This window comes from Schistocerca cancellata, chromosome 10, assembly GCF_023864275.1.
Source record: "Schistocerca cancellata isolate TAMUIC-IGC-003103 chromosome 10, iqSchCanc2.1, whole genome shotgun sequence".
In the NCBI taxonomy this organism is placed as follows: Eukaryota; Metazoa; Arthropoda; class Insecta; order Orthoptera; family Acrididae; genus Schistocerca; species Schistocerca cancellata.
Genome location: NC_064635.1, coordinates 174,253,362 through 174,277,676, shown reverse-complemented (window position 1 = coordinate 174,277,676; position 24,315 = coordinate 174,253,362). Strand labels below are relative to the sequence as shown.

Genomic DNA, 24,315 nt, shown 5'->3' with positions numbered 1-24,315 from the left:
TGGGAAGAAATGTGTGACATCTCAGTAACCAGCAGAAATGTCAGAAATAGACTACTGGAGGCTGGACACTCAGCCCGTCGTCCTAGAAGGGAGCCTTTATTGACCAAGATAATGCGACAACAGGGACTACAATGGGCAAAGGCACATGCGACATGGACACCAGAGATGTGGAACAAAGTAATCTTTTAAGATGAGTCCAAAGTTAATCTGCATGACTCAGATGGAAAACTGTCTGTGCGTCGAAGAAAAGGCGAAGAATTTTTGCCATCATGCATAACACTTACAGTCAAACACCCACAAGGACAGATGGTCTGGGGGTGCATTTCCAGTCACGGAGTAGGTCATCTGGACTTCGTCAGTGGCACTGTCAGCGCAGATACCTACATAAGCATCCTTGAAAGGAATCTTATGCCAACCATTAGCGACCAGTTTGGAGATGTTTCCAAGTGCATTTTTCAGGATGACTCCACTCCTTGCTTTGAATGTGAGTCCTGTGAGTAATATTTGTACCAAATGTGAAGCAGATTACTTTCTTGGTTAATTATCATATTTCAGGTAAAATCTTTCCTTCGACAGAATGTGGTTCGAGTATTAGAGTGGCCTGGAAAAGGCCCTGATCTCAATCCTATTGAGAACTGTTTGAAGGTTATGGGAAATGCTGTCGCCAAAAAGAAGCCATGGAATAAATGGGAGCTGTTGGAGACCCTTGTGTGTGTGTGTGTGTGTGTGTGTGTGTGTGTGTGTGTGTGTGTGTGTGTGTGTGTGTGTGTGTGGTTTCATGAACTGAGTGAGGATTACATTAAAAAGTTAATTCTTTCAGTGCCTTCACAATGCCAAGCAGTGATTAAGATGCGTGGTAGAGCAACAAAGTATTAAATGCAACAGTGTGTTCATATGAGGCAATACAAACACTAAAATTCATCTGTGTTATGTTAAAACATTAATATGCAGTGTTTCTTTCAAAATTAGTATTCATATTTCAGAATAGCTGACATAACCACTTACACTCATTATTCAAGAAAGTGTTAAATTATAAAAAACAAACATTTTTATAGAAACAAAAATTAAGAATAAAAACAAATTGACAAAAAGTATTGTGTATATTCATTTCCGATAGAAATCAAGAGAAATCAGGCAAATTTTGCTCTGTTATTCAAGGATTGTAACAAAAATTGTTAATTGTGATGCAATAAATATTTCCACCACTGTATGTTGGAACCCTAAGATAGGAAATGTTGTGAGGTGGACCAAAGACTGTGATTTGTTGGCAGAACACTTGGAAGTTCCAACAGTTCTACTAAAGAGACTTCCTGCACAACGTTTGTCTACTCTGTACTGGTGAATTGCTGCATGTTATGGAGTCTTTACCAGATATGATTGATGGAGGACAATGAAAAAGTTCAAAGAAGGGTAGCTCATTTTGTATTACCCCAAAATGGGGGGGGGGGGGGGGGGAAGAGTGTCTTGGTTTTGATAAGTGAGTTGGGATGGCTTTCATTAAAAAAGAGTTGTGTTTCAGTGTAAAAAGCATCCAAAATAGAAGTTTTAATGCCCAGGGTGCAGTTAATACATATTCTGATTGCTAGTTTGAGCAAAGTTATATTGCCATCCTCAAATCATCAGCTACATGAATTATAAAGCCCCTACATGTGGCACATTGCCTTGTGGTCATTGAAAATGTGGTGGTAAATTCACAGTAAAGGCACTCCCATGCAACACTAAGTTCACTAAAATGAAAGTCATAACTGTGTCAGCAAATCACAGAAGTATCAAATACATTAACAGAGCATGTCCACTAAGGTCAAATGTGTGTATCTGTTTTGGAAGCTTTTTATATTGATATGAAGATTGCTCTCCTTGTGACTGTGTCATGTTTCATCACATCAAGGTCTTTTCATGTAATTACAATCATTCCAATGCTGCTGTCACTGCTGGGGCCATTGCCGGAAAGCTTCTTTTGGTATGGTGCACAGCTGCTGAATCAAATTCTGGATGATGTCTTCTCTGTTCTGAAATACAGACCCTATCAGAGTCTTTTTTCAGTTTAGGGAAAAGTCAGAAGTCACTCGGTGCTGGGTCAGGGAAATAGGGAGTCTGACAAACTGAAGCTCTGTTGTGTTTGGCCAAAACACTCTGAATTAATTGAGAGTGATGAGTGGATGCATTGTGGTGCTGAAGGTGGCAACTCCCCACTGCCCAAAGTTCAGTCACTTGCATCTAACTGCTTCACAAAGGTGATACATGACCTATTGGTTGCACCGCCTACTGACATTAGTACCTGCTGGGGTGTACTCATGAATGATCATGCCATTGGAGTTATAAAAGTTGGGCAGCGTGACATTCACATTGCTGTGGAGCTGCTCCTTTGTTTTGGGCCTCAGGGATAGTAGATGCTTCTGTTGCTCTGACTGGAACTTTGTTTCTGGGTGGTACCCATAAACCCAGGACTCTTCATCAGTGATGACTGTGTCAGGAAAGTTGAGATTACTGTCCACTGTATCCAGCATGTCCTGTGCGATCTAGAAACAAAATTGTTTCTGCTCATTTGTTAGCAAATTTGGCACAAATTTTACTGAGTCCTCCTGAGGTCCAAATATTCTGTTAAAATTTAATGAATGGATCCAATGCTAATTTTAATCTCATCTGTAGGTTCTCTGATCAAGATTTATCTGTCCTGAAACACCAGGGTCCGTAGGTGATCAATAACAGCCTCATTTGTGGGTATTGAGGGCCTGTCTGAACGTGTGTTGCTTTTCACTAATGAGTTGCAGTCTTTGAAGTGGCTGTACCAGTCCTTTATCTGTACAGTACCCATTGCTTCATCCCCAGGCATTTGTCAAATCTTGTGGATCGTTTCAGTTTAAGAATCGCCAAGCTTAAAACAAGAGTGGTTGCAATAACAGTGTCCAGCCTTTTTTGCCTTTTTGCCCTCAGCACAAAAACCGATGACTGCCACTTACACACCTGTCAATGTCTAGACAGTGACTGGTTTTTGTACAGTCATGAAAAAATTCTGACACTATGTATGCTTAAAGACAGAGAGCATGCCTGCCCAGTACTGTTGTTGGTTTTAGTAATAAAAAATAAGGTTGCATAGTTTTTGAACAGCCCTCATATGTAGATTTAGATGTACTTTTGGGACCAGAGATTACTTTACATGGTGAAAGATGAACAAGGTGTATGGAAATGGGACTTTTCAGAAATTTAAGAAGTATGCCCAGAGCCCTAAGTGGGAGGGAAGAACAAGTTAGAAGTTTCTGACTGTAAAACCTAGAACATTTTATATGTGCATCCTTGCTTTTACTGATAAAAAAAAAAATCTTGAAACACTCCATTTTTGTATATGATTTTTTATAAATTATCTGCCTGTTGCAGGATGAGGAAGTAAACATGCGTGAGGAGGAAGGGCCTCATATTGAAGCAGTTACTGTGTTCTCTGATAGTGATGAGGTAGGTTCCCGTGTGAGGATCTTTACGTGAATATCTTACATTGTACTAGGTTAATGTGGTTGATGGTTTTTTTTTTCTTTTTTTTGGGGGGGGGGGGGGGGGACCAGGTAAACATGCAGTGGAGATGTAAAAAATAAATTTTTATATTGCTATATGATTTGTATGTAGTTCAGTTGAAGGTACCCGAGTTATATCTGGATTCACCAAGTATGAAATGATAGCTACGCAGGTGCTTAATATTACAAAGTAGGAATATAGCTGTCATCTATACCTTATCTCTCTTCTGTGTCTAATTTTATTGACATGAGGCCAAGAATGCTTTTAGGGACTGATAAATAGCAAGCATTCACATTTCAGTGTAATATATATGAGTTGCATTGTCACACAGTTGTCCAAATGACCAAGCTCCTCACTATGATGAGACTGTCAAGGAACAGTTATGGTTGATGGAGAAATAGATGCATAATTATGTTTACGTGTGAAAATCATTTATGGCTCATGTGGTCCCACAGAGTTCAAGGAATAAAAGAAAAGGTTTTTATCTATTTGCTTGAACTTGTAAGTCCTACAGAGAATATACAGAACTCTGCCCGTAAGTAAAGGTACAACTTGTTGGATGCTATAAGATGAATGTCGACAAAATGTAGAACAAAAGTGACGGAGTGTAGTTGAATAAAATCAGGCAACACTGAGGGAATTGGACAGGAAATGAGACACAATTTAGTATACACTGATGTGACAAAGGTCATGTGGTACCTCCTAATATTGTGTCGGACCTCCTTTTGCCCATCATAGAGCAGCAACACAACATGGCATGGACTCAACAAGTTGTTGAAAGCCCCCAACAGATATATTTAGCCATGGTGCTTCTATAGTCATCCATAATTGCAAAAGTATTGCCGGTGCATAATTTTGTGCACGAATTGACATCTCGCTTATTTCCTGTAAATGTTCGATGGAATTCATGTCGAGCGATCTTGGTGGCGAAACCATTCAGTCAAATTGTCCAAAATGTTCTTCAGACCAATCATGAACAATTTTGGCTCGTGACAGGGAGTGGTGTCATCCATAAATATTCCATCGCCAATGGTCTCCAAGTAGCCAAACATAACGATTTACAATCAAATGATCAGTTTGTTTGGAACAGAGAACCCAGTCCATTCCGTGTAAACACAGCCCACACCATTATGGAGCCACCACCATCTTGCACAGTGCCTTGTTGACATCTTGGGTCCATGCCTTCATGGGGTCTGTGCACAACTTGTACCCTATGATCAGCACTTACCAACTAAAATCGGGACTCATCTGACCAGGACACTGTTTTCTAGTCAGCTACATTCCAACCGAAACGGTCACAAGCCCAGGGGAGGAACTGGTGCTGTTAGCAAAGGCATTTGCATCCGTCATATACTGCCATAGATCATTAATGCCAAGTTTCGCCACACCATCCTGAGGATACGTTCATCATATGTCCCACATTGATATCTGTGGTTATTTCACGCAGTGTTGCTTGTGTGGTACTACCGAGATCTGTATGTGTGCATATAGCTATCCCATGACTTTTGTCACCTCATTGTATGAGTTTTACTATTTTGGCAGCAAAATAACCAATGACAACAAAAACAAACTGTACAGGTACGTGAAATGCACACTGACAATATTGAGGAAAGCTTTTCTGAAAAAGATAAATATGGAAGCATCAAGTATAAATTTAAATGTTATTTTCTTGTCATGTAGGCTTATACAACTATAAACAACTTTGACAAGCAGAGAAAAGAAGTTTTCGAAATGTGGTGATGATACAGGAGATTGCTGAAGGTTTAATGGATAAATCGAATAAACCAATGAGGAGTACTGAATTGAACTGAGGAGAAAAGATCATTAAAGCACAACTTGATGAAGCAATAGGTTTATGGGAACATTCTGAGGCATTAAGGTAGAGGAAAGTGTGAGGATTAAAAATTGTAGAGGCATACCAAGACTTGATTACAGTATGCAGGTTCAAGGGATGTAGGTTGTACTACCTATGATGCTGAGATGAAGAAACTTGTACAGAACAGATTAGCGTGGAGAGCTGCATCGAACCAGACTGAAGACCACAACAACATGTTGGAAGATTATATTGCCAAGGATAGAGAGAGAGAGACACACAGATACAGTCTGAGGTACAATATTGCCTGCACCCAAGTGGAGTACGTATGTTCATCCGTAAATAATGTGATACACAGTTCTGTCGTTTTCATTTTGATGTTGTAACTCTACATCCTATTAGCTCAATTACAGGTAAACTATACACATTAGAATTTGTTTCGACTGACTTAATTCTTTCTTGAAAATTTTATGGTGCCATTTTCTAAAATGTAATTATTTTGTCTGCAGGTAAACCACTTTCAGGGAATATGAGAGAGAAATGTGTGCCACAGTATAAAGATTTTCATGTCATATGTGAGGGCCACATGAATTGTGATTTTAATTGTCTTTGGAGTTGTTTGTAGAATGTAAGGGTTGTGTTGAGCTATATTTTGCTGGGTATTTTTCAAGTGTATTAAACCAAAGTATTTTGTTTAATTCATCATATGTACAGGGTCAGGGTGTATACGGCCCGGGACATACGGGAGATCCGGGAAAAACCCGGGAATTTTTTCATCCGGGACAAATCTGGGAAAAACCCGGGAATTTTTTAGAATTCCGGGATTTTTCATTGTTTTAGATTTCAGTTAGTTTTGTAGGTTTGACGTGTAAGATCAGATACGCTGACAAAGAACTTTAGTCCACTACTGCTGAATAATACTGCAACAATGAAACATAAATCAGAGAATAACACCAAAATAAAAGTTTGGTTGGATAGAAAATGGGTAATTTACACAATGCACAGACCAGTTTGCCGACACCGAAAAGTGTCAAAGGCTTTATGTCGAAGATTATGCAGTACGTCCGTAACAACTAACGTGCATTCGATGTGCGTGACGTCACAACTGTTTAAATTTCTAAGAAATCACCAGAAAATATTACGAATAGTGGCTTGAGATGCGTTACTTTCAAAGTAAATTTCCATGCAAGATGATTTATGTTACGTGTGAGAATGTGCAGTGAATTTCTTAAATCACAGGGCTTTATAACTCACATTCAAAACATAACACTTTGAGGATCAGCTATTTGAAAAATGTCGGGCCCAGAAGATAAGTCATTTATTCCACTATTTAAAATTTTACCGGCACATTTGTATTTGATATGACTTAACATGTAACACACGCTAAAAAAAGACCGAGCTTCAGGTTGGTTTTCATATTTAATGTTGTTCTTTCATAGATAAAAAATTATGCAATCGATGCCAAAAAGTGTAATTGACCTTCAAAAAAAATGTGCATAATGTGTTACTGAGCAATGTCACAAGTCTCTTCATGCCAGAGCACTTCGACTTTTCTACGCAACTGATAATCATTTTGGCACGATTTTAATTGCCAAATTAGAGCCTGTTAGTAGGCCTACGGACTTCCTATCATTGTAGGACTAATAACAGTGGATGCCAATACACGATGCAATTCTCGTTCGTACATACACATCTGCTTACGAGTTAACCGGTGTAGAAACGCACTTAGCTGAGTTGAGCGAGCTCGGCGTAACTTCGTAACGTACGCGCCGCGGCCTGTCTTTCTCGTACGCGCCGCGGCCTGTCTTTCTCGTAGGCGCCGCGGCCTGTCTTTCTCGTAGGCCTCGTGCTCTGAATAACTGCCGTCATTCGCTAGCGAGGTCACATAACGTAAGCTATGACTGGCTGACAAAAGTGCATCGCTCAACGCAATCTCTATTTTAGAGTTTCGGAAGCTACCGTGCTGTAATTTGTGGAATTTGTGTAAATACTTTCGCAATACGAAAATAATTGTCTCGCATCAAACAACTTTCCAAACGCATAGTTTTTCCAGGATTTCGTTTCCTAAAGTGGTGGGACGTCCTCCGCCGGTATAAGACCTTTACGATTCAAAGGACTGATACGTTTTATAGCTCCGAGGGAAAGTATACTGTTACTTAACCCGGATGTGTTTTCACCCGCTTTATACGCAATTTCATCCGGGAGAAATTGTGTTTTTAACCGGGAAATCCGGGAAAAATCCGGGAATTTTTTTTTCTTGTCCACGTAGACACCCTGAGGGTGAAAAGAATGTTAAATCTGTGCCTTTCGTAAACTACTGCCCAAATTGTAACTGGTAGTTGGGGATTCATTCATATTTTTTAAAAATGGAAATAGATGAATTGTTGTGTGAGGAGGTTGTATGTGAAACAAGTCAGTAGGAAGTGATGTAATGTAGCATTCTTGCCCTTGTGTTTTAATCTGATAAAAAAAATTTGGTGCGGTTGTGCAGTAACCTATAAATTAAAAGAAAACTTGGGATCCATGTAACGTCTCCTCCTTCCACAAGTCGATTGTGAGATGGCACAGTGGCCAGCACACTGAACTCGCATTCAGGATGACCGTGGTTCAAATCGGCATCTGGCTGTCATGATTTAGGTTTTTCCTAATTTACTTAAAGTGCTCCAGGCAAACCCAGGATGTTCTTTTGAAAAGGGCATGGCCAGTTACTTTCCCCATCCTTGAAACAATCCAAAATTGTGCTCCATCTCTGATGACTCAATGCCAATGGGACATTAAACATTTCCGTATTCCATCCCCCCCTCTCCCAACCCACAAAAAAAAACAATCTGCCTTTTTTCATAAAATAGATAAAGAATGTGCCATTTCACATTGTGTTGTGTGATTTACAAAATAGTGCTTATGTTACAGGGCGAAAATATACACGTGAAGGAAGAAGAAGAGCTCCAGATAGAGGCAGTTACTGTATATTCAGATACCGAAGGGGTAAGACATCTTTGGCACAGAAATAGCTTACACTGTAGAATTAGCGGTCTCAGATGAAACCAATATACTGTTGTTTAATACACGCTTGTTAGTGTGGGAACACGTGCTCACCCACAAACAGACATTGAAAAGTTTGCTTTCCTTGCCACTTTTACTGAGAAACCTCCAATGTGATCTTTGTGCATGTGCTTTTGTGTGTGTGTGTGTGTGTGTGTGTGTGTGTGTGTGTGTGTGTTTGAAGACACCATCATAACTTTCGAGTATGTCTGTTCTCCCAAAAACCGAGTAGGAGTGTGACATCTTTAGCACTTGTAGAGCATGTATTCTTTATTCAGCTGAGAAACTTTGCTTTCTCATCTCTTCTGTTGATGAACTGAAGCACTCACCAGTGACCGGTGTACAAGAGACTTTTGTCAGCTGAGCCCCATTCTCATCTCAGTCTGACAGACAGAGTACAACTGCTTTCAACTGACATATGTGAAAAAGGTGTGGTGAACACCATGTTGTTTCTGCTCGAATGTGTATCCGCAGGCAGGGTATGCAAACAGCCGACATGTGAGAGGTCAGGAGGTAGGGCTGTAGCCTGTGCTGTAGTACTGGCCTGGCCAAGTGCCTGCATGCAGGAGTGGCCATGTGCCTCATCAAGGTGCATATGGCCCAGGACAACAGGAGATCAGGAAAATATGTGCGACTTTTTTCATCCAGGTAAAATCCAGGAAATTTTTTAGAATTTGGAATTTTTCATTGCTTTAGTTTTCAGTTAAATTTTTGTAATTTTGCTTCGTAAGAACTGATATGCTAACAAAGGATTTTACTTAGCTCACAACTGTAGAGTAATGCTGCAGCAGTAAAATGTAAACAAGAAATGCTGGGAAGTTTTATGCTGATGTAAAAAACCTGTACCTATCAAAGGATTGATAAGTTTTACAGCTGTGAGGGAAAATGTAGTGTCTCTTTAACATGAAAAAGTGTACTTCCACCCAAGGTGTAGAGTATTTTCATTCAGAAGAAGTGTACTTTTAACCAGGAGATCTGGGAAAAATCTGGAATTTTTTTTCTTGTGTGCGTATACACCTGCTCATGTATACCGTATTTACTCGAATCTAAGCCGCACTTTTTTCCGGTTTTTGTAATCCAAAAAACTGCCTGCGGCCTAGAATCGAGTGCAAAGTAAGTGGAAGTTCTGAAAAATGTTGGTAGGTGCCGCCACAACTAACTTCTGCCGTCGAATATATATAGCGCTACACAGGCACGCTTTGCAGGCACAAAGATAAATACTGGTGCCAAAACCTCTCCATCAGTAAATAAATTAAAAAAAAAAAAGGTAGAAGACGAGCTGTTTTCCTCCACCTCGAGTTTCGACCACTGCATTTTCATACATTATCCATCGAAATAAATACAAATTCCGTATTGTTCATCTTCCAATGGTGCAGCGTTTCAATGTACTACGAAAATCCGACTGGCGAGACTGCTAGGGATGTTTGTCAATACGGCCAACTCTATGTTCTGAATTTCTTCCTAATAAGAATAATACGAATATAAACATTTTGCCATGTATTCTGTCGTGTTTGTTGCTATCTCATTTAAATTCTGTCTGCCTAATAAACTACAAAACTAGAGTGAGACAACAGCAAACGCGGAAGAATATACATATCAAGTCATGTTTATATTCGTATTATTCTTATGCCTAATAGTGATACAGTCAGAAATGAGGCACAACAATTGATTAGATTTTTGAACCTAAGATTATACATATCATGTCATGTTTATATTCGTATTAATAGTGATACAGTCAGAAATGAGGCACAACAATTGATTAGATTTTTGAACCTAAGATTATACATATCATGTCATGTTTATATTCGTATTATTCTTATGCCTAATAGTGATACAGTCAGAAATGAGGCACAGCAATTGATTAGATTTTTGAACCTAAGGTGACTCTAATTTCTGTGCAGAATGTAATGTACTAAAGAGGCGTCTACAGAGATTTTCAAACAGAGAAAAATTTTCACTAAACTCTCGTTCAGAACATCTTCAATCATACGCAGTCTATTATTTGGTTCTTGTTGATCATTATCAAAGAAAGCAGCAGTGTAAGTAACAACAAATAGCAGTCTCTTGCCATTGTTTCGCTAATGAGAGGATTCCCCTCTCTTTTATTTTTTAATTGTAAGCGGCGGTAGCGCGCACAAAAGCAAGCCATGCCGCGAGCGGCGACAGGCCGTAAACACTCATCATCAGAATGCGACAAACAATGCATGACACAGTACAGTAATGCATCTTCAGCTTAGAGTCACGTAAACACCTATAACAAAGAGAATGGCACTTATCAGGTAAAAAAAAAAAATTAAGCAATCAATTCAAACCAGACGAAGCACGTGGAAAAGGAAGGGTACCGGTACCCGTACAAATACGGGCGGAGCGCCTGACACATAGCAATGGCTACCTGGTAAAGCTTAACTGCTAAGCTTACGACTCGAACCAAACTACTGTAGCTGTATCGTCATTCATTCGACCTAAATTGTGTCTCATATTACAATGGACTAACTTTGTTTTGATTTGGAGGTGCGGCCTAAAACTTTTCTCTCCCCTTGAATTTCGAGTCTCAAATTTCAGGTGCGGCTTAGATTCGGGAAATTTTTTTTCCTTGATTTCTAGTCTCATTTTTCAAGTGCAGCTTAGAATCGAGTGCGGCTTAGATTCGAGTAAATATGGTAAGCAGAATGTGAGCAGTAGAGCCACCAGGCTGGTAGTAGTTGTGCCTGCCTAACGGTAAGCTGATGATTGCTTATGGACAACCATGCCCCTTGTAACAGGCTGTTATAATGTAAAATATAAATTAGGAGTGAAACCCTATGGACACACCCTCCACATCTTGCTGTCAGATGATGGGCGGCACCTCTCACTACTGGGCTTCAGTAGTTCGAGTTACCAGTGGGAATGTTTCTCCCAGGTGCGCCACCTCACTCAGCAACACAGTGGTAAGGCACTGGATTTGAATTTGTGAGGTTGCCAGTTGGGAACCCTGTCTGTATATTTGCTTTTCTGTGGTTTCACTAACTTGTATAAGGTGAATGCTGTGATAGTTCTCTTGAAAATGACACACACAGTTTCCTTCTTCATCCTTCTCCAACCCAAAATTGTATACCATCTCGCCCCCAGGGGCTCAGCATTCATTTGCTGGGTACGGGCTTGGCGACCCCGGGGTTCCTGAGCTGGGGACTGGTAAGCGCTACCAGTCCCCCATCACCGTAAGCTCTGAGTACACTTCAGCGACCACCGTGCGGCGCGGCGGTGGAATGTTGTGTGTCTCAGGGAATGGGGATCTTGGCTTGACCGCCCAGATCGCGAGGATGGAACAAACCTCTATAAAAAACCCCTCAATCTCCCGGTGTGCTCCGCGCCTATGAGATGCATGGCTGTTGAGGTGGAACAGTCGCAAGCGGGCAACCTCTGGGGCACCTGGCACACCCCAGTTGTATGAGGCTTACTCAGGCACGCGGGGCTCTGTCTGAGCGGACCTTTAGTTCCTTAGCTGCTCGTGGGATCGAGATGGAACCCTCGAACTTTTCTTCTTTTCCTCCCAGCGGAAAGGGTGAGCCGCTGGTAGGTTCTAACACCCAATCTAACAAGAGGGCTCGTGTAGCCAGTCCTCCTGATTCAGGTACTAGTAACAGAACGCATTCTGCTTCTCAGAATGTGTTTCTCATAATTAAAAGAAAAGATGGGAGTTTTGAAAAAGTTTCGCCATTTTATATACAGAAGGGCTTAGAGGGTATTGCTGGCACATTAAAGTCTGTAAAGCGCTTGCGCAATGGCACCTTGCTGGTTGAAACATCTAGCTTCCAGCAAGTCCAGAACCTTCAGAAGGCACAATTTCTTGGGGAGTTTGTGATAGAGACTGAATTTCACAACACCTTGAACTACAGCAAGGGTGTTGTGACTTGCAGAGATCTCGTTGACATTCCCCAAGACGAACTGAAGTCTGAATGGTCCCGGGAAGGAATTGTCGATGTGCCACACGTTATGAAACGGGTGGATGGTGCTCTCATAAAAACTGACTCATTTATTCTTACGTTTAACAGCACCAAATTGCCAGAGCATGTGAAGGCAGGTTTCCTACGTCTCAGTGTACGGCCTTATTACCCCAACCCCATGCGGTGTTTTAAATGCCAACACTTTGGCCACACTACTCTCGGCTGTAAAGGGGAAGCCACTTGCGGGAAATGTGGTAAAGCCGCTCATGAGGGAGTTGATTGCTCCTCTCCTCCCAAGTGTGTCAACTGCTCTGGGGATCACCCTGTGTGGAGTAGGGAATGCAGAGTTTTCCTTGAAGAACGGAAGATCCAGGAACTTAAAACCACTAAACGCATCCCGTATGGTGAGGCAAAGAAAATCTACAGGTCCATGCAGCCGCCCACGTTCGCTGCCTCCTTTTCTTCCGTTCTGAAACAGCCTGTCTTGAAAACCGATGCCGCTACCCAAACGGAGGTTGCTACTGTCAGCACTAGCACCTGCGTTTGTCAGTGTACATGTGCTGCTGCCATTCCTGTGAAGCCTGCTGCCCCCCCCCCCCCCCCCCCCCCCCCCCCGCCCCCCCGGCCTTCTGACCAGGCTGTGGTAGCTGACATCATGGAACTTCCTGCCCCTTCCCGGGTCCAGTCTTGTGTACTGCCCAGTGCTGCTACACCCCCTACTGCTTCTGAAGTTTCGGCTCCAATGCCACCTCAGGCCAGAAAATCGAAGCCAAAGACAAAGGTGAAGACTCGCCCACTAAAGGAGACTGAAGTTCTACAGTCTGCTGATGTGGATGTCATTCTCTCTGACGTCTCTCTCGATTCCTCTTCTGAGGCGATGGAGGTAGATGTCAGACTGGGGCAATCATCTCGCCCCAAAACTGAGCCTCCACCTGTTGTGGGGTCTCCTCCCCGACAGAAAGTGCGACTGAAGGTACTCCCGCCCTAATAGATGGCTCTCATTATTCAGTGGAACATGAATGGATTCCGGGCACATGTGGAGGAACTGCACCTCCTAGCACGGCAACGCCCCCTGTGCTTGTGTTTACAGGAAACACATCTAAAACAATCTGATGCTCCTGTACTCAGGGGCTATAGGTTGTATCGCAAAGATGACCTGACTGGAGACAGGGCCAAAGGCGGAGTCGCCGTGTTTGTCGATAATGACCACCACTCCTCTGCTCTCCCCCTGGATACTGACCTGCAAGCAGTTGCAGTTGCAATTTATTCCGGTCGGAGGCTTACTGTTTGCTCCCTTTTTTTCCCCGCTCTGGATGCAGTGAACTTAGAGGCTCTCACAAACCTTATCGACCAACTCCCCCGGCCGTTTCTCCTCCTGGGAGACTTCAATGCCCATCATGTCCTGTGGGGCTCCACTTCTATTTGCGCTCGAGGTCGAATTTTGGAGAGCCTCCTAACATCTCAAGTGTTGTGCATCCTCAACACAGGTACTCCGACTCATTTCTCTAGTGCTACAGGGTCATTCTCCGCCATTGACCTATCTTTCTGCTCTCCAACCCTCACTGACTCCGTTCACTGTGAGGTCATTGACGACCTACATTCCAGCAATCACTTCCCTATCCGCATTCATCTCCTGGATGGTGTATTGCTGGAGCAGCGGCCACCATCGTGGATGATTGGCAGGACTAACTGGCCACTGTTCACTCGGTTGGCTGTCTTTGACCGCCACAACAGCGTACAGGAATGGGTGGATCACATCACGCTTGTGATCCACCATGCTGCTGACCTGTCCATACCACAGTCTTCTGGCACTCTTAAGCGGCGCCTTGTGCCTTAGTGGACAGAAGAGTGCCGTTCAGCCATCCATGACGGATGTGCGGCTCTTCGCCGATTTAAATGCCGCCCAACAGCGGTCAATCTTACCGCCTTTCGTATCGCGAGAGCCAGGGCACGCCTTGTCATTAAAGAGAGCAAGAAAAGGTCATGGCAGGAGTTTCTGGACTCCATCAACCGTTCCACTTGTTCCACAAAGGTATGGGAAGCCATCCGGAGGATTTCCGGTAAACGCAGCCGTTTACCAATAGCTGCAGTCCTGAACCAGGGATGCCTCCAAACGACACCCAGCGCCATAGCTCAGTCGCTGGCAGAGCATTTTGCACAAAGTACTGCCACTGCAACCCAGGATCCAGCGTTTCGTCGCTACCGTGCGACTGTCGAAAGAGCGAATTTGAACTTTCGGTCGAACGGTTCTGAGGCCTACAACTCCCCTTTCTCCATGTGGGAACTTGAGTCGGCTCTTACTGAGACTTCTGACACTGCACCAGGTTACGATAGCATCCGGTACTCCATGCTTAGACATCTGCCAGTGGCGTCAAAGGAAATCCTCCTTGAATGTTTTAATCTCATATGGCACACAGGAGTGTTCCCAACCTCGTGGAGGGAGGCAATCCTCATCCCTCTCCTCAAACCAGGAAAGGACTGCACATGTCCCAGTAGTTATCGTAGTATCGCCTTGACAAGCTGTGTCGGAAAGACCCTGGAACGGATGGTTAACCGTCGTCTGGTCTGGCTGCTAGAGACCAGACAGCTCCTTAGCCGCTTTCAGTGTGGATTCCGAAAATTTCGATGCACAGTCGACAACCTGACCCTCCTCGAGGCGGCTATTCAGCAGGCTTTCCTCCGTCAGCATCACTGTATCGGTATCTTCTTTGATATCCGTAAGGCATTTGATACTACTTGGAGACACTGTATTCTTGCACAACTGCATCAATGGGGCTTTCGTGGCCGCCTCCCTATTTTCATTCGGTCTTTCCTGTCTCAGCGGTTTTTTCGGACCCGCGTTGGTAACACACTGTCTGATCGCTTTGAGCAAGAGAACGGTGTCCCCCAGGGTAGTGTTTTAAGCGTTACCCTCTTTGCCATAGCAATCAACAGTATAACGTCTACAGTGAGGAGTCCAGTACAGTGCTCCTTGTTTGTGGACGACTTTGCTGTTTTCTGTTCCTCCTCTAGTGTTGCATCCGCAAGCCGTCAATTGCAACTAACGGTGCGGCGGTTAGAGGAGTGGGCTGCAAAGACGGGTTTTAGGTTTTCTGCCAATAAGTGTGTTTGTGTTCATTTTAATCGTTCTCGTCGTCTTTTTACATTGCCTGCCTTGCATATGGGGGATACTGTCCTACAGTTTGGAGACACAGTGCGGTTTCTGGGCCTAATTTTTGACTCCAGGTTGTCATGGTTGCCACACCTACGTGACTTGAAAGCCAGAACGCTGAAGGCACTGAACATCCTCAAGTGCCTCAGCCACAGGTCTTGGGGAGCGGACAGGGCGCGTCTCCTTCAGTTTTATCGAGCTTTCGTGCGCTCACGGCTGGACTATGGCTGCACAGTATATGGATCAGCGAGGCTGTCTTATTTGCGGATCCTTGATGCTGTTCACCATGCTGGGATTCGACTGGCTACGGGTGCTTATCGGACCAGTCCCGTACCCAGCCTCTGTGCTGAGGCTGGCGAACCGCCACTTACCATCCGGCGGCAGCTCCTGCTGGTGCACCAAGCTTGTAAGTTTCTTGCAGCTCCCAGCTCGCCTGCTCACCATCTTGTTGCCCATCCACCTCTGGATCGCCTTTTTTCCCGCCGTCCCCGGGCTACATTGCCGTTTGGGATCAGAGTGCACCGTGTGCTTGAGTCCCTCGGTGTGGAGTCTGTACAACCCCAAATCCTGGGTTTTAACCGCCTGCCACCCTGGTTACTGAAGAGGCCACGTGTGATTTTAGATTTATTGCAGTACAAGAGAGATTGCACTCCTGCCACCGTTTTTAATGCAGCATTTTCTGCTATTTTATCTGAGCACCACGACTATGTAGCTGTTTTTACGGATGGGTCGAAACAAGGGGTTTCCGTGGGTTGCTCAGTTGTTTCTCCGGATCGTGTCCTCAAGGTCCGCCTGCCTCAGACTTTTACTGTCTTTGATGCAGAATTGTCTGCGATCTTGCGGGCACTGGAGCCGATGAGACTTTCTTCCTCTCTTAAATTTCTTGTCTGTTCCGATTCACTCAGTGCCCTTCAATCATTGCAACATTTGCATCCAGCAGATAAAATAGTCCAGACCATCCAACTACAGCGATTGGGCAAAGTGGTGGCTTTCTGCTGGGTTCCGGGCATGTCGGCATTGCTGGGAATGAAAGGGCCGATCTCGTAGCCAAGGCGTGTCACGATCCACAAGTATCTCAGTGTGCTATACCTCAGCACGCACTCACCTCGCTGTTGAGCTCACGAGTCATACGTCGGTGGGAGGATGAGTGGCTAGAAGTGACTGACAATAAGCTCCGTATAGTCAAGCCCACAACGCGTGTGTGGTGTACTTCCTTTCAGCCCCATCGACGGGACGAGGTTCTCCTCACTCGGCTTCGAATAGGCCACAGCCCTATGACGCATGGCTTCCTGCTCCGGCGTGAAGACCCTCCATTGTGTGGTGCTTGCGGCATCCAGGTCACTGTGAGCCACATTTTACTGGATTGTGTTTTATTTTCTGACCAGCGGGCCTCGGCTGATTTGCCAGCGGACCTGCCAACTCTTTTAGGCAACACTCGGACGAATGTGGTAAAAGTTTTAAAGTTCTGTGCCTTGTCAAATGTTTTTACACAGATTTTGGGGAGAGGATTTTAATTTGCTCACTGTGTGACAAGCTCGCCCATCTTTTATGTAAGTGGCCAGCCAATGACACTTTCCTGTGTCATTCTTGTTGCTATGTTTTCCCTTCCCTTAGGTTTTACTTTCTTATGTAGTATTTTCCCTCTTTTCCTGCTTTCTTTGAATGTGTTTTTCAGTTTTATTAGGTCTCTCCACATTCGCTCCTTTTAATGTGTTTCAGGGCGCTGATGACCTCGATGTTGAGCGCCCATAAACCCCAACACACACACTGTATACCATCTCTAATGACCTTGTTGTTGACAGGATGTCAAACCCTGATCTTCGATTTTCACATAAATAGGATTGCTAAGCTTTCACTGAATGCCCTTCAGAAAACCACACACACACAGACACACACACACACACACACACACACACACACACACACACACTTGATCACAATGTCCTGACCTTGTTCTCAGGGAGTATGGGAAACTGAGGGAGTAAGCTCTGCCTAGCAAAGTCCAACTCACAGATACATGCAGGGAGAATGAGAATGCTGAAGGAACAAGCTGCTCTTTCACTAATCAGTGCTGGTGCCGCACATGTGTGTACTGATATGGCATTGCATGGCATGGCACAATAATCACTTCGTAATAGGTATGGCTCACATAGGTACTGCATTGTTAGATCACAAGCAGCGACACTCAACACTTGTGGCCTGAAGTCGACCAGTGTCTACTTCCTTCAGCCAATCCGAGAATAGGCAACCCTCATTCTGGATGTTGTGAACAAATTGTATAGATCTGAATTGAAGGTTTGTATGGGGTGAATTGGGCAAGGGGTGAAAGGAAGTGAGGAGGGAGAGAGAGGGTTGGAGGGAAGGGAGGCTTACCTTTGGTGGGAGGGAGAGGTAGCAGGTGCACAAGATAGGAATGTGAAACCATTCCACTTGTTCTGGCTGCCAGGGGTGGGGTGGGGGAGGGGGGGGGGGGATTTGGGCATCGTGCAAACATATAGAGGAGTGGATTGGGAAGGGCAGACAGATTGGAGGAAGAGGGAGGCTTTGGAGAGGAGAGTGTGAGTGCAGAATGAGTGATGTCAGGGTCACAGTGTAGGGCTGAAGGTGGGTGTGGGCAAGGGCTGGTGGAGATTGGGGACAGGAGGATTCTGGGATCAAAGAAGATGTATGGACAGTTTCCGTCTGCATAACTTAGAGATGCTCAGACGTTTAGAAATCTTGAAAAAGCCTAGGTAGAGTACAATGATGGCTCATACTGCAGACATTCTTCTATGTCAGTAACAGTGAGAATGTCCTTTTTCAGATTATGGTGTGTATACAGGGTGAACCAGAATGCCATTGACAAACTTTCAGATGTTGTTTGTGGTACCTTCTGAGTATTTTGGCACAAGGGATCCACAATCTCTGGCAGCTCATTACAGAGCTATTACATTTTTGCTTTGTTTCTTGCCCCTATTAGCTTTGTTTCTGTATTGCACTGAAAATAGTGCACAACAGTGCAAATGTTAATGGTATGTACTGTGTTCCTTGTTTCCACTAGCTCACTGTATCTGCCATTGACAACAGTAATGCCCTCTGTAACTTGTTGGACTCGAAGTTTGCATTTAGTACTGCTTGTTTCTGTGTAGGGTTTGCTCTCCAGCAATATTGTTTGTGTGTTAACAGCGATACACAGCAGTACTATGGATAGGGCTACTGATGAAATGGTGGCCGGTATCACCTCGTGTATCGGTTTGCTGAATTCCATGGAACGGCCGCACAGTGATGCAAAGTTGAGCTGTTCTCGCAGCACCTCCAACTGTGTCAGCTGTCCGTAGTCACCTACAAGAAACCATATCCTGTGGTTTGTGTTGTATATTTTGGCAGTTACATATTACAGGCTTTTCCACTGTCTTGAATGTATTTTCTTAGAAAGACAGGTAATTGTGCCAAAAAATTGAATAAATCATGATTACATTATTAGTCTGTAGTGAGCCACCAGAGATCCTTATATAAAAATACTCAGATGATATCCCTGAACAATCTGTAAAAGTTGGTCAGTGGAATTCTGTATATTACTTCTGCATTCTGTAGCTTTGGATGTAGATAAATGTGTCACATTTACTAAATGCATGATTCTCTCATTTCCCCACTTCTTTATCCCTGTAGGCAACAAACAAATCGAATGCTCCTTCACACGTACACTATCTTTCATTCTGAAGATATTGTTTCGCTGCTAAGATTATGTGACTTGGTATTGTCGCCACGGACGAGTACCAAGTACAAAGGTGGATATGGCTTGGCCACACAAAATTTCTCCATCTTCGGTGAAAAGTGCAGGCAACACCTCAGCAACTACCAGCAGGTTCTAATACCTCAGCACTGTTGCCTGACCACGGTGCAATATTCACATTTCTGCAACCACATTGCAGTGAAGTTGACGGCAAGACTATTGCAGCCACACAATGCCCTAAAATGTGTCCCTTGTAAGTGCCCCTTTGAAAGACTGTGCCGTGGAGATTACTAGTCAAGCAGAAGTTACTTCCTTCTCTTATACAGTTTTTGTATAGAATAGTGCCAAATGATTTTTTACACAGAATTCATATCTGTCAGTGGTTTTTGTTGTAATGGAAACATTTAGACTGAAGTTTGCTAGTTTAAACGTTTAGTGAGAGCTTAATAAGTTGGTGTAATGAAAAATTAGTTTACGGTGATTAAGAAATATTTCAAGACACAAAGGAATGAAAGACAATAGCTGCCAGTGGGCATGTATGTATATCAGTTAGGCAAGTTGAAAATTTTTGACAAACCAGTATTCAAACTCTGGTCATTCAAACTCGGGTCTCCTGCTCGCTAGGCGGATGTGCTGACCACTATGCCATCCAGACACAGTGGTCATCCTCATAGACTACCCTAGTATGCTTCCCATCAAATCCAGATTCTCAACTTACAGCACATACTATTTAAATAGTGCACTGGTCATTAGCCTCATTACCCATGGCATTTTGCATGTTCCTGTAACAGTGTCAGCTTGGTGTCCATCTGCACTGAAGAGTTCATTGTCTGTCATTGCTCCTTTATTATATATATATATATATATATGGTGTCTGTTCCTTCAAACCACACCAACCTTGAACTCTTACAGGAATCAGTGAGATGCCACAAGTAATGGGCCTAATGAGCAGGGTCACTACCTGAGTAGAGTGTGGTATAAGTTGAGAATTTTGGTCTGACAGGCGGCATGCTAGTGTAGTGCGTGGGGTTGTGGTGACCGATGTGTCCAGATGGTGGTGTGGCCAGTACATCTCCCTAGTAAGCAGGAGACCTGGGTTCAGACATTTCTGAAAGAACTGAAGCTATACAAAAGAAATTTTTATGTTGTTTTACAGACATTGATTCTGTATATCAGAGTACTCAGTTTAGATATTTAGAACACCCTGCTGATGCGTGATTATGCTGAATGTCTGTTATGCTTTGTTTCATAATTTATATTCACCTCCCCTGATGAGTCAAAAGATTATGACTATATGCTTAATAAAGTGTTGGTCCAACTTTGATGCACAGTATAGCAACGAAGTATGGCTTGAGTTCAAAAAGACCATGGTAGGTTCCCAGAGTTATGTTGTACCAGAAATCTACACAAAATTTGTGCAATTCCTGTAAATTACTGGCTGTTCGTGTGTGGGTGCAGAGCTGGTGCCTTGTAGCTTCATAGATTTACTTTATTGAGCTCAGATTAGGCAAATTTTTGTGGACAAGACATCAACGTGAGTTTACTGTTGTGCTCCTGAAATCACTGTAGCCCTTGTGGCATGGTCAGCTATCATGTGGGTAGATACTGTCACATTGGTGAAGATATCAACTGTGAATGCAGCTGATCCGCAATAATGTTCACGTAGTTCACAGCTGCCACTGTGCATTTGATTATTGCCGTAGCTACCACAGAAGCCCAAACAAATGTCTCCCAAAGCATTAAAGTGCAACCTGTGTCTGTGATGTGCTGCACATTTTGAGCAGCCGTTCACTTGGGTGATGGTGTGCGTGGACACAACTGTCAATCATGTGTAATGAGAAATATGCTTAATCCAACTGTGGGACACCTCATATATTGATCCACAGTTAATAATGATGGTCAACTTGGGAAAAAGTAGAAATCATCTGCTGAAGAGCCCCACATTCAACATTTATGCTGAACGGTGTACTCCAAAACACTTTTGCCCATACAAGAATTATATTTTGTCATCAGATCTGCCACAGCTTGCTGACTATCCTACTTTGCAGAGCGGGCAAGCATCCAACCTTTGTATTCTGTGATGAGTAGTGGACATCCATCACTTTGTCATCTACTTGAGCTTTCACCATCCACGAACCACTTTCCAAGGATGCTCAGGGAAGTAGCATGCATATAGCTGACCAGCTTTGCTGTTTCTGAGATTCTTGTTCCCATATGTCGGGCCATAAGAATCTGTGCTTATGTCGGTGGATTTCCCCATTTGTGACCCATATTGTCACTGGAATTATTTTCCTTTTGTCTCTGCTCCACTTATACTAGGAGGTCAGAAGCAGTCTGTGCTGTAAAATAATTGTTAAGAAAAAAATTTGATACATTACACTGTTTCTGAGTTTAATTAGCATTGAAGTTTGGGAGTCAGGCCATTGCATACTCAGATTTAATGACTCACCAGAGATGGTGTCATCAAACATACCTTCATTTGGTTTCCTAAAACTGAACAAGACAGTGATACAAAAATTGGACACAGTACAGTAGTAAGGATCGAACCTGAGCCAAAGGCTGAGCAGTCTTGTGTGCTATCGTCTGTTCTGTGAGGACAACTGACACTAACTATGTATGGTGGGCCGCACAACGGGCTGATTGGCTAACTTCAATGCTATTTAACTCCGAAATGGTGCAACATATCGAATTTTTTTCCTAACAAATATTTTTCAGCACAACCCACTGCATAACATCCTTACAAGCTTTTCAGACTGTTTGTGATATGCTGTATACTCTCCTACCATGTCAAGTGCTTGCAATGCCACCAGTTGGTGTTGAGTCTCTCAGTGGGCAGTGACCATAATGTTTCGACTCATCAGTGTATTTTCTGGAATGATCCTTTTCGGTGTTATTTATTTATGAGAAGTTTTGAAGTTGTTGTTATAACTTGATCAGTTGCTGCCATTATATCTGTTAGAGTGTTAATGTTTTCTTTTCCACGTTTTCTTACAGAGTGAAGAGGACTGTGTATCGGGCAAGAAGGATCAAAGGTTTGCATTTCCCTTCATTATTCTAGTCACAGTATTCTTAATAGTGGCTTTAACTAGTAATACATTTAGACTGATAGTGATATTTACTAGTAATGCCTCACAAACAAATTGTTGTCAACATGGAGATAAAATAATTTGAAGTGTTGATTAGGAAGCACATTGAAGTGTTCCTTTTAATTATTGTTTTTCTGTCTGTACCATCTGTTTTTCACCCTCGTTGCATCTCTTTCTGCAGTGGAGTGAAGTTGTTTCCATGTCATATATTTCATCTGTAACTAAGTGGTATTTGAAACTGTTTTATTTCACGCTATGAGGCACGTTCAGAAAGCAAGTATACTCTGACCATAAGGGGCTGCTGTTTTTTGGTTTTTGGGGGTTGGTAACATTGAGTGATAGAGGGGGATCCCCTGACCAGAGTGATCATTGCAGTAACAGGTAGTTTGTACATTCACTTTGTACTGTCAAGTTGCATGAAAGATGTTGGTAAGAAATCCCAACGAGAGTGAGCCACATGCTGTTATTCACTTCCTATTCGCGAAGGAATAACACATACTGTAATGTTTTTGTGAATAAAAACAGTTTATGGCAAAGGTGTTATGAATAGAACAAGCATATTTAAGCCGTGTAAGGAGTTCAATGGAAGCAGAAAAAATGTTCATGACAAACAGAGGAGTGGAGGACCACCAATTTTGACTAATCAGTTGGTGCAAAAAATCGAGGAAACTGTTCGTGAAGACTGTCGATTGATGGTGGATGAAATTCCTGCAATGTTCCCACAGCTCTCCAGAACTCTCTTATATGAGGCACTCACAGAAGTGATGGGATACTGGAAACTGTGTGCAATATGGGTCCAAAAACAGGTGACAGTGTGTAGCGTTGTTCTTGGGGGACGAAAATGAAAAGAACTGTTACTTTTTTTTTAATGTCGAAAAAGTGAATATTTTGGTGGGCCACTTGGCAACAGAATCAGGGATTGATTACACTATTATAATAACATACGTTGAGCATTAAATACCTGAATAAGAGCAGCATATATATATATATATATATATATATATATGAGATCGTTCGGAAGAAACATTATCATTTCTATGCATTTTTATAGTCGCGATGTAGTCATACCCGGATCAACACTAAGGGACCAGAAGATTTATAGACTTTAAAAGAAATGCAACACTACACAATTAAAAAAAAAAGGAGTTGGTTCAGAAATAATAGGAAAACGATAATGTTCCTTCTGCCTCATGCTGCATTCGGCCCATCAGCGTGATCGTATTTCTGGTGATGAAGTAACACAAAAATAATTAACATACAGGTAAATAAGGAGATGGAATCATCAAGGTTAATTTATGAAAATAAGCACACTTATCTTTAACACACGTTTTTTAATGCTACGTACCTTTTCATATTAAATTACAATAGATGACCATTGTGGTTAGATACTTTATACATAACAGTCAAAATGTCCTCTTGACTCTGTCTGTTCGATATCAGTTACAAGAAACTACATGTTTTCTGATTGGAAAAAATAACAATTAGCATATTCACTCAATACTTTCACTTAGAATATAAAATACAGTTGCGGAACGCAACAAGTCCGCGTCCGCCTCTCATGGAATACAAACAGTAAAAGGTGAGGCGCCAAAAGCCTCATTTGTCTTGAAACAACAGAATTCTTTTTTTTTTACACCATTAATCGATACATGTACATAGAGATTTACTGGCACCGCGCAAGAACGGCAAAGATAAAGAATAATAGATTCTGTCACTGCTATGCGATGGTTCATTTCTTTTACTTTACAATTGTTCGATATCTTTAGGCCATCAGGCGTTTACTATTGAGTGTATATTAATGTTTGTGAGGCGAAAATTACTAATATTACAAGTGCTATACGAGAAAAATCGGGCCAGTAGTGCCCGTGAGTTTCTTGAGTGACTTGAGCTGGAAGGTGAGGATTTCCTGAGCTCTGTTTTCACCAGAGGTGAAATATGGGTGCCTTATTACACACCTGAGACAAAAAGGCAGTCATCAAAGTGGCATTGCACCAATACCCCTATCTACCAAAAACTTTAAAACCACAATTTTATACAAAAAATAATCATGGCATAAATGTTTTGGGCCTGAAAAGACATCA

The 24,315-nt window shown here is 42.8% G+C and overlaps 1 protein-coding gene across 3 annotated transcripts in view; it reads left to right on the top strand.

The window, feature by feature from the left end:
- The window catches only part of LOC126106472 (zinc finger protein 628-like), a 142,453-nt gene that overhangs the window by 87,539 nt on the left and 30,599 nt on the right, over positions 1-24,315 (top strand). For all 3 annotated transcript variants that reach the window (XM_049912759.1, XM_049912760.1, XM_049912761.1), the window contains 3 exons: positions 3,376-3,450; positions 8,231-8,305; positions 22,143-22,180. In XM_049912759.1, the coding sequence (XP_049768716.1) occupies positions 3,376-3,450; positions 8,231-8,305; positions 22,143-22,180 (188 nt within the window). The remainder of the gene's footprint in view (positions 1-3,375; positions 3,451-8,230; positions 8,306-22,142; positions 22,181-24,315) is intronic.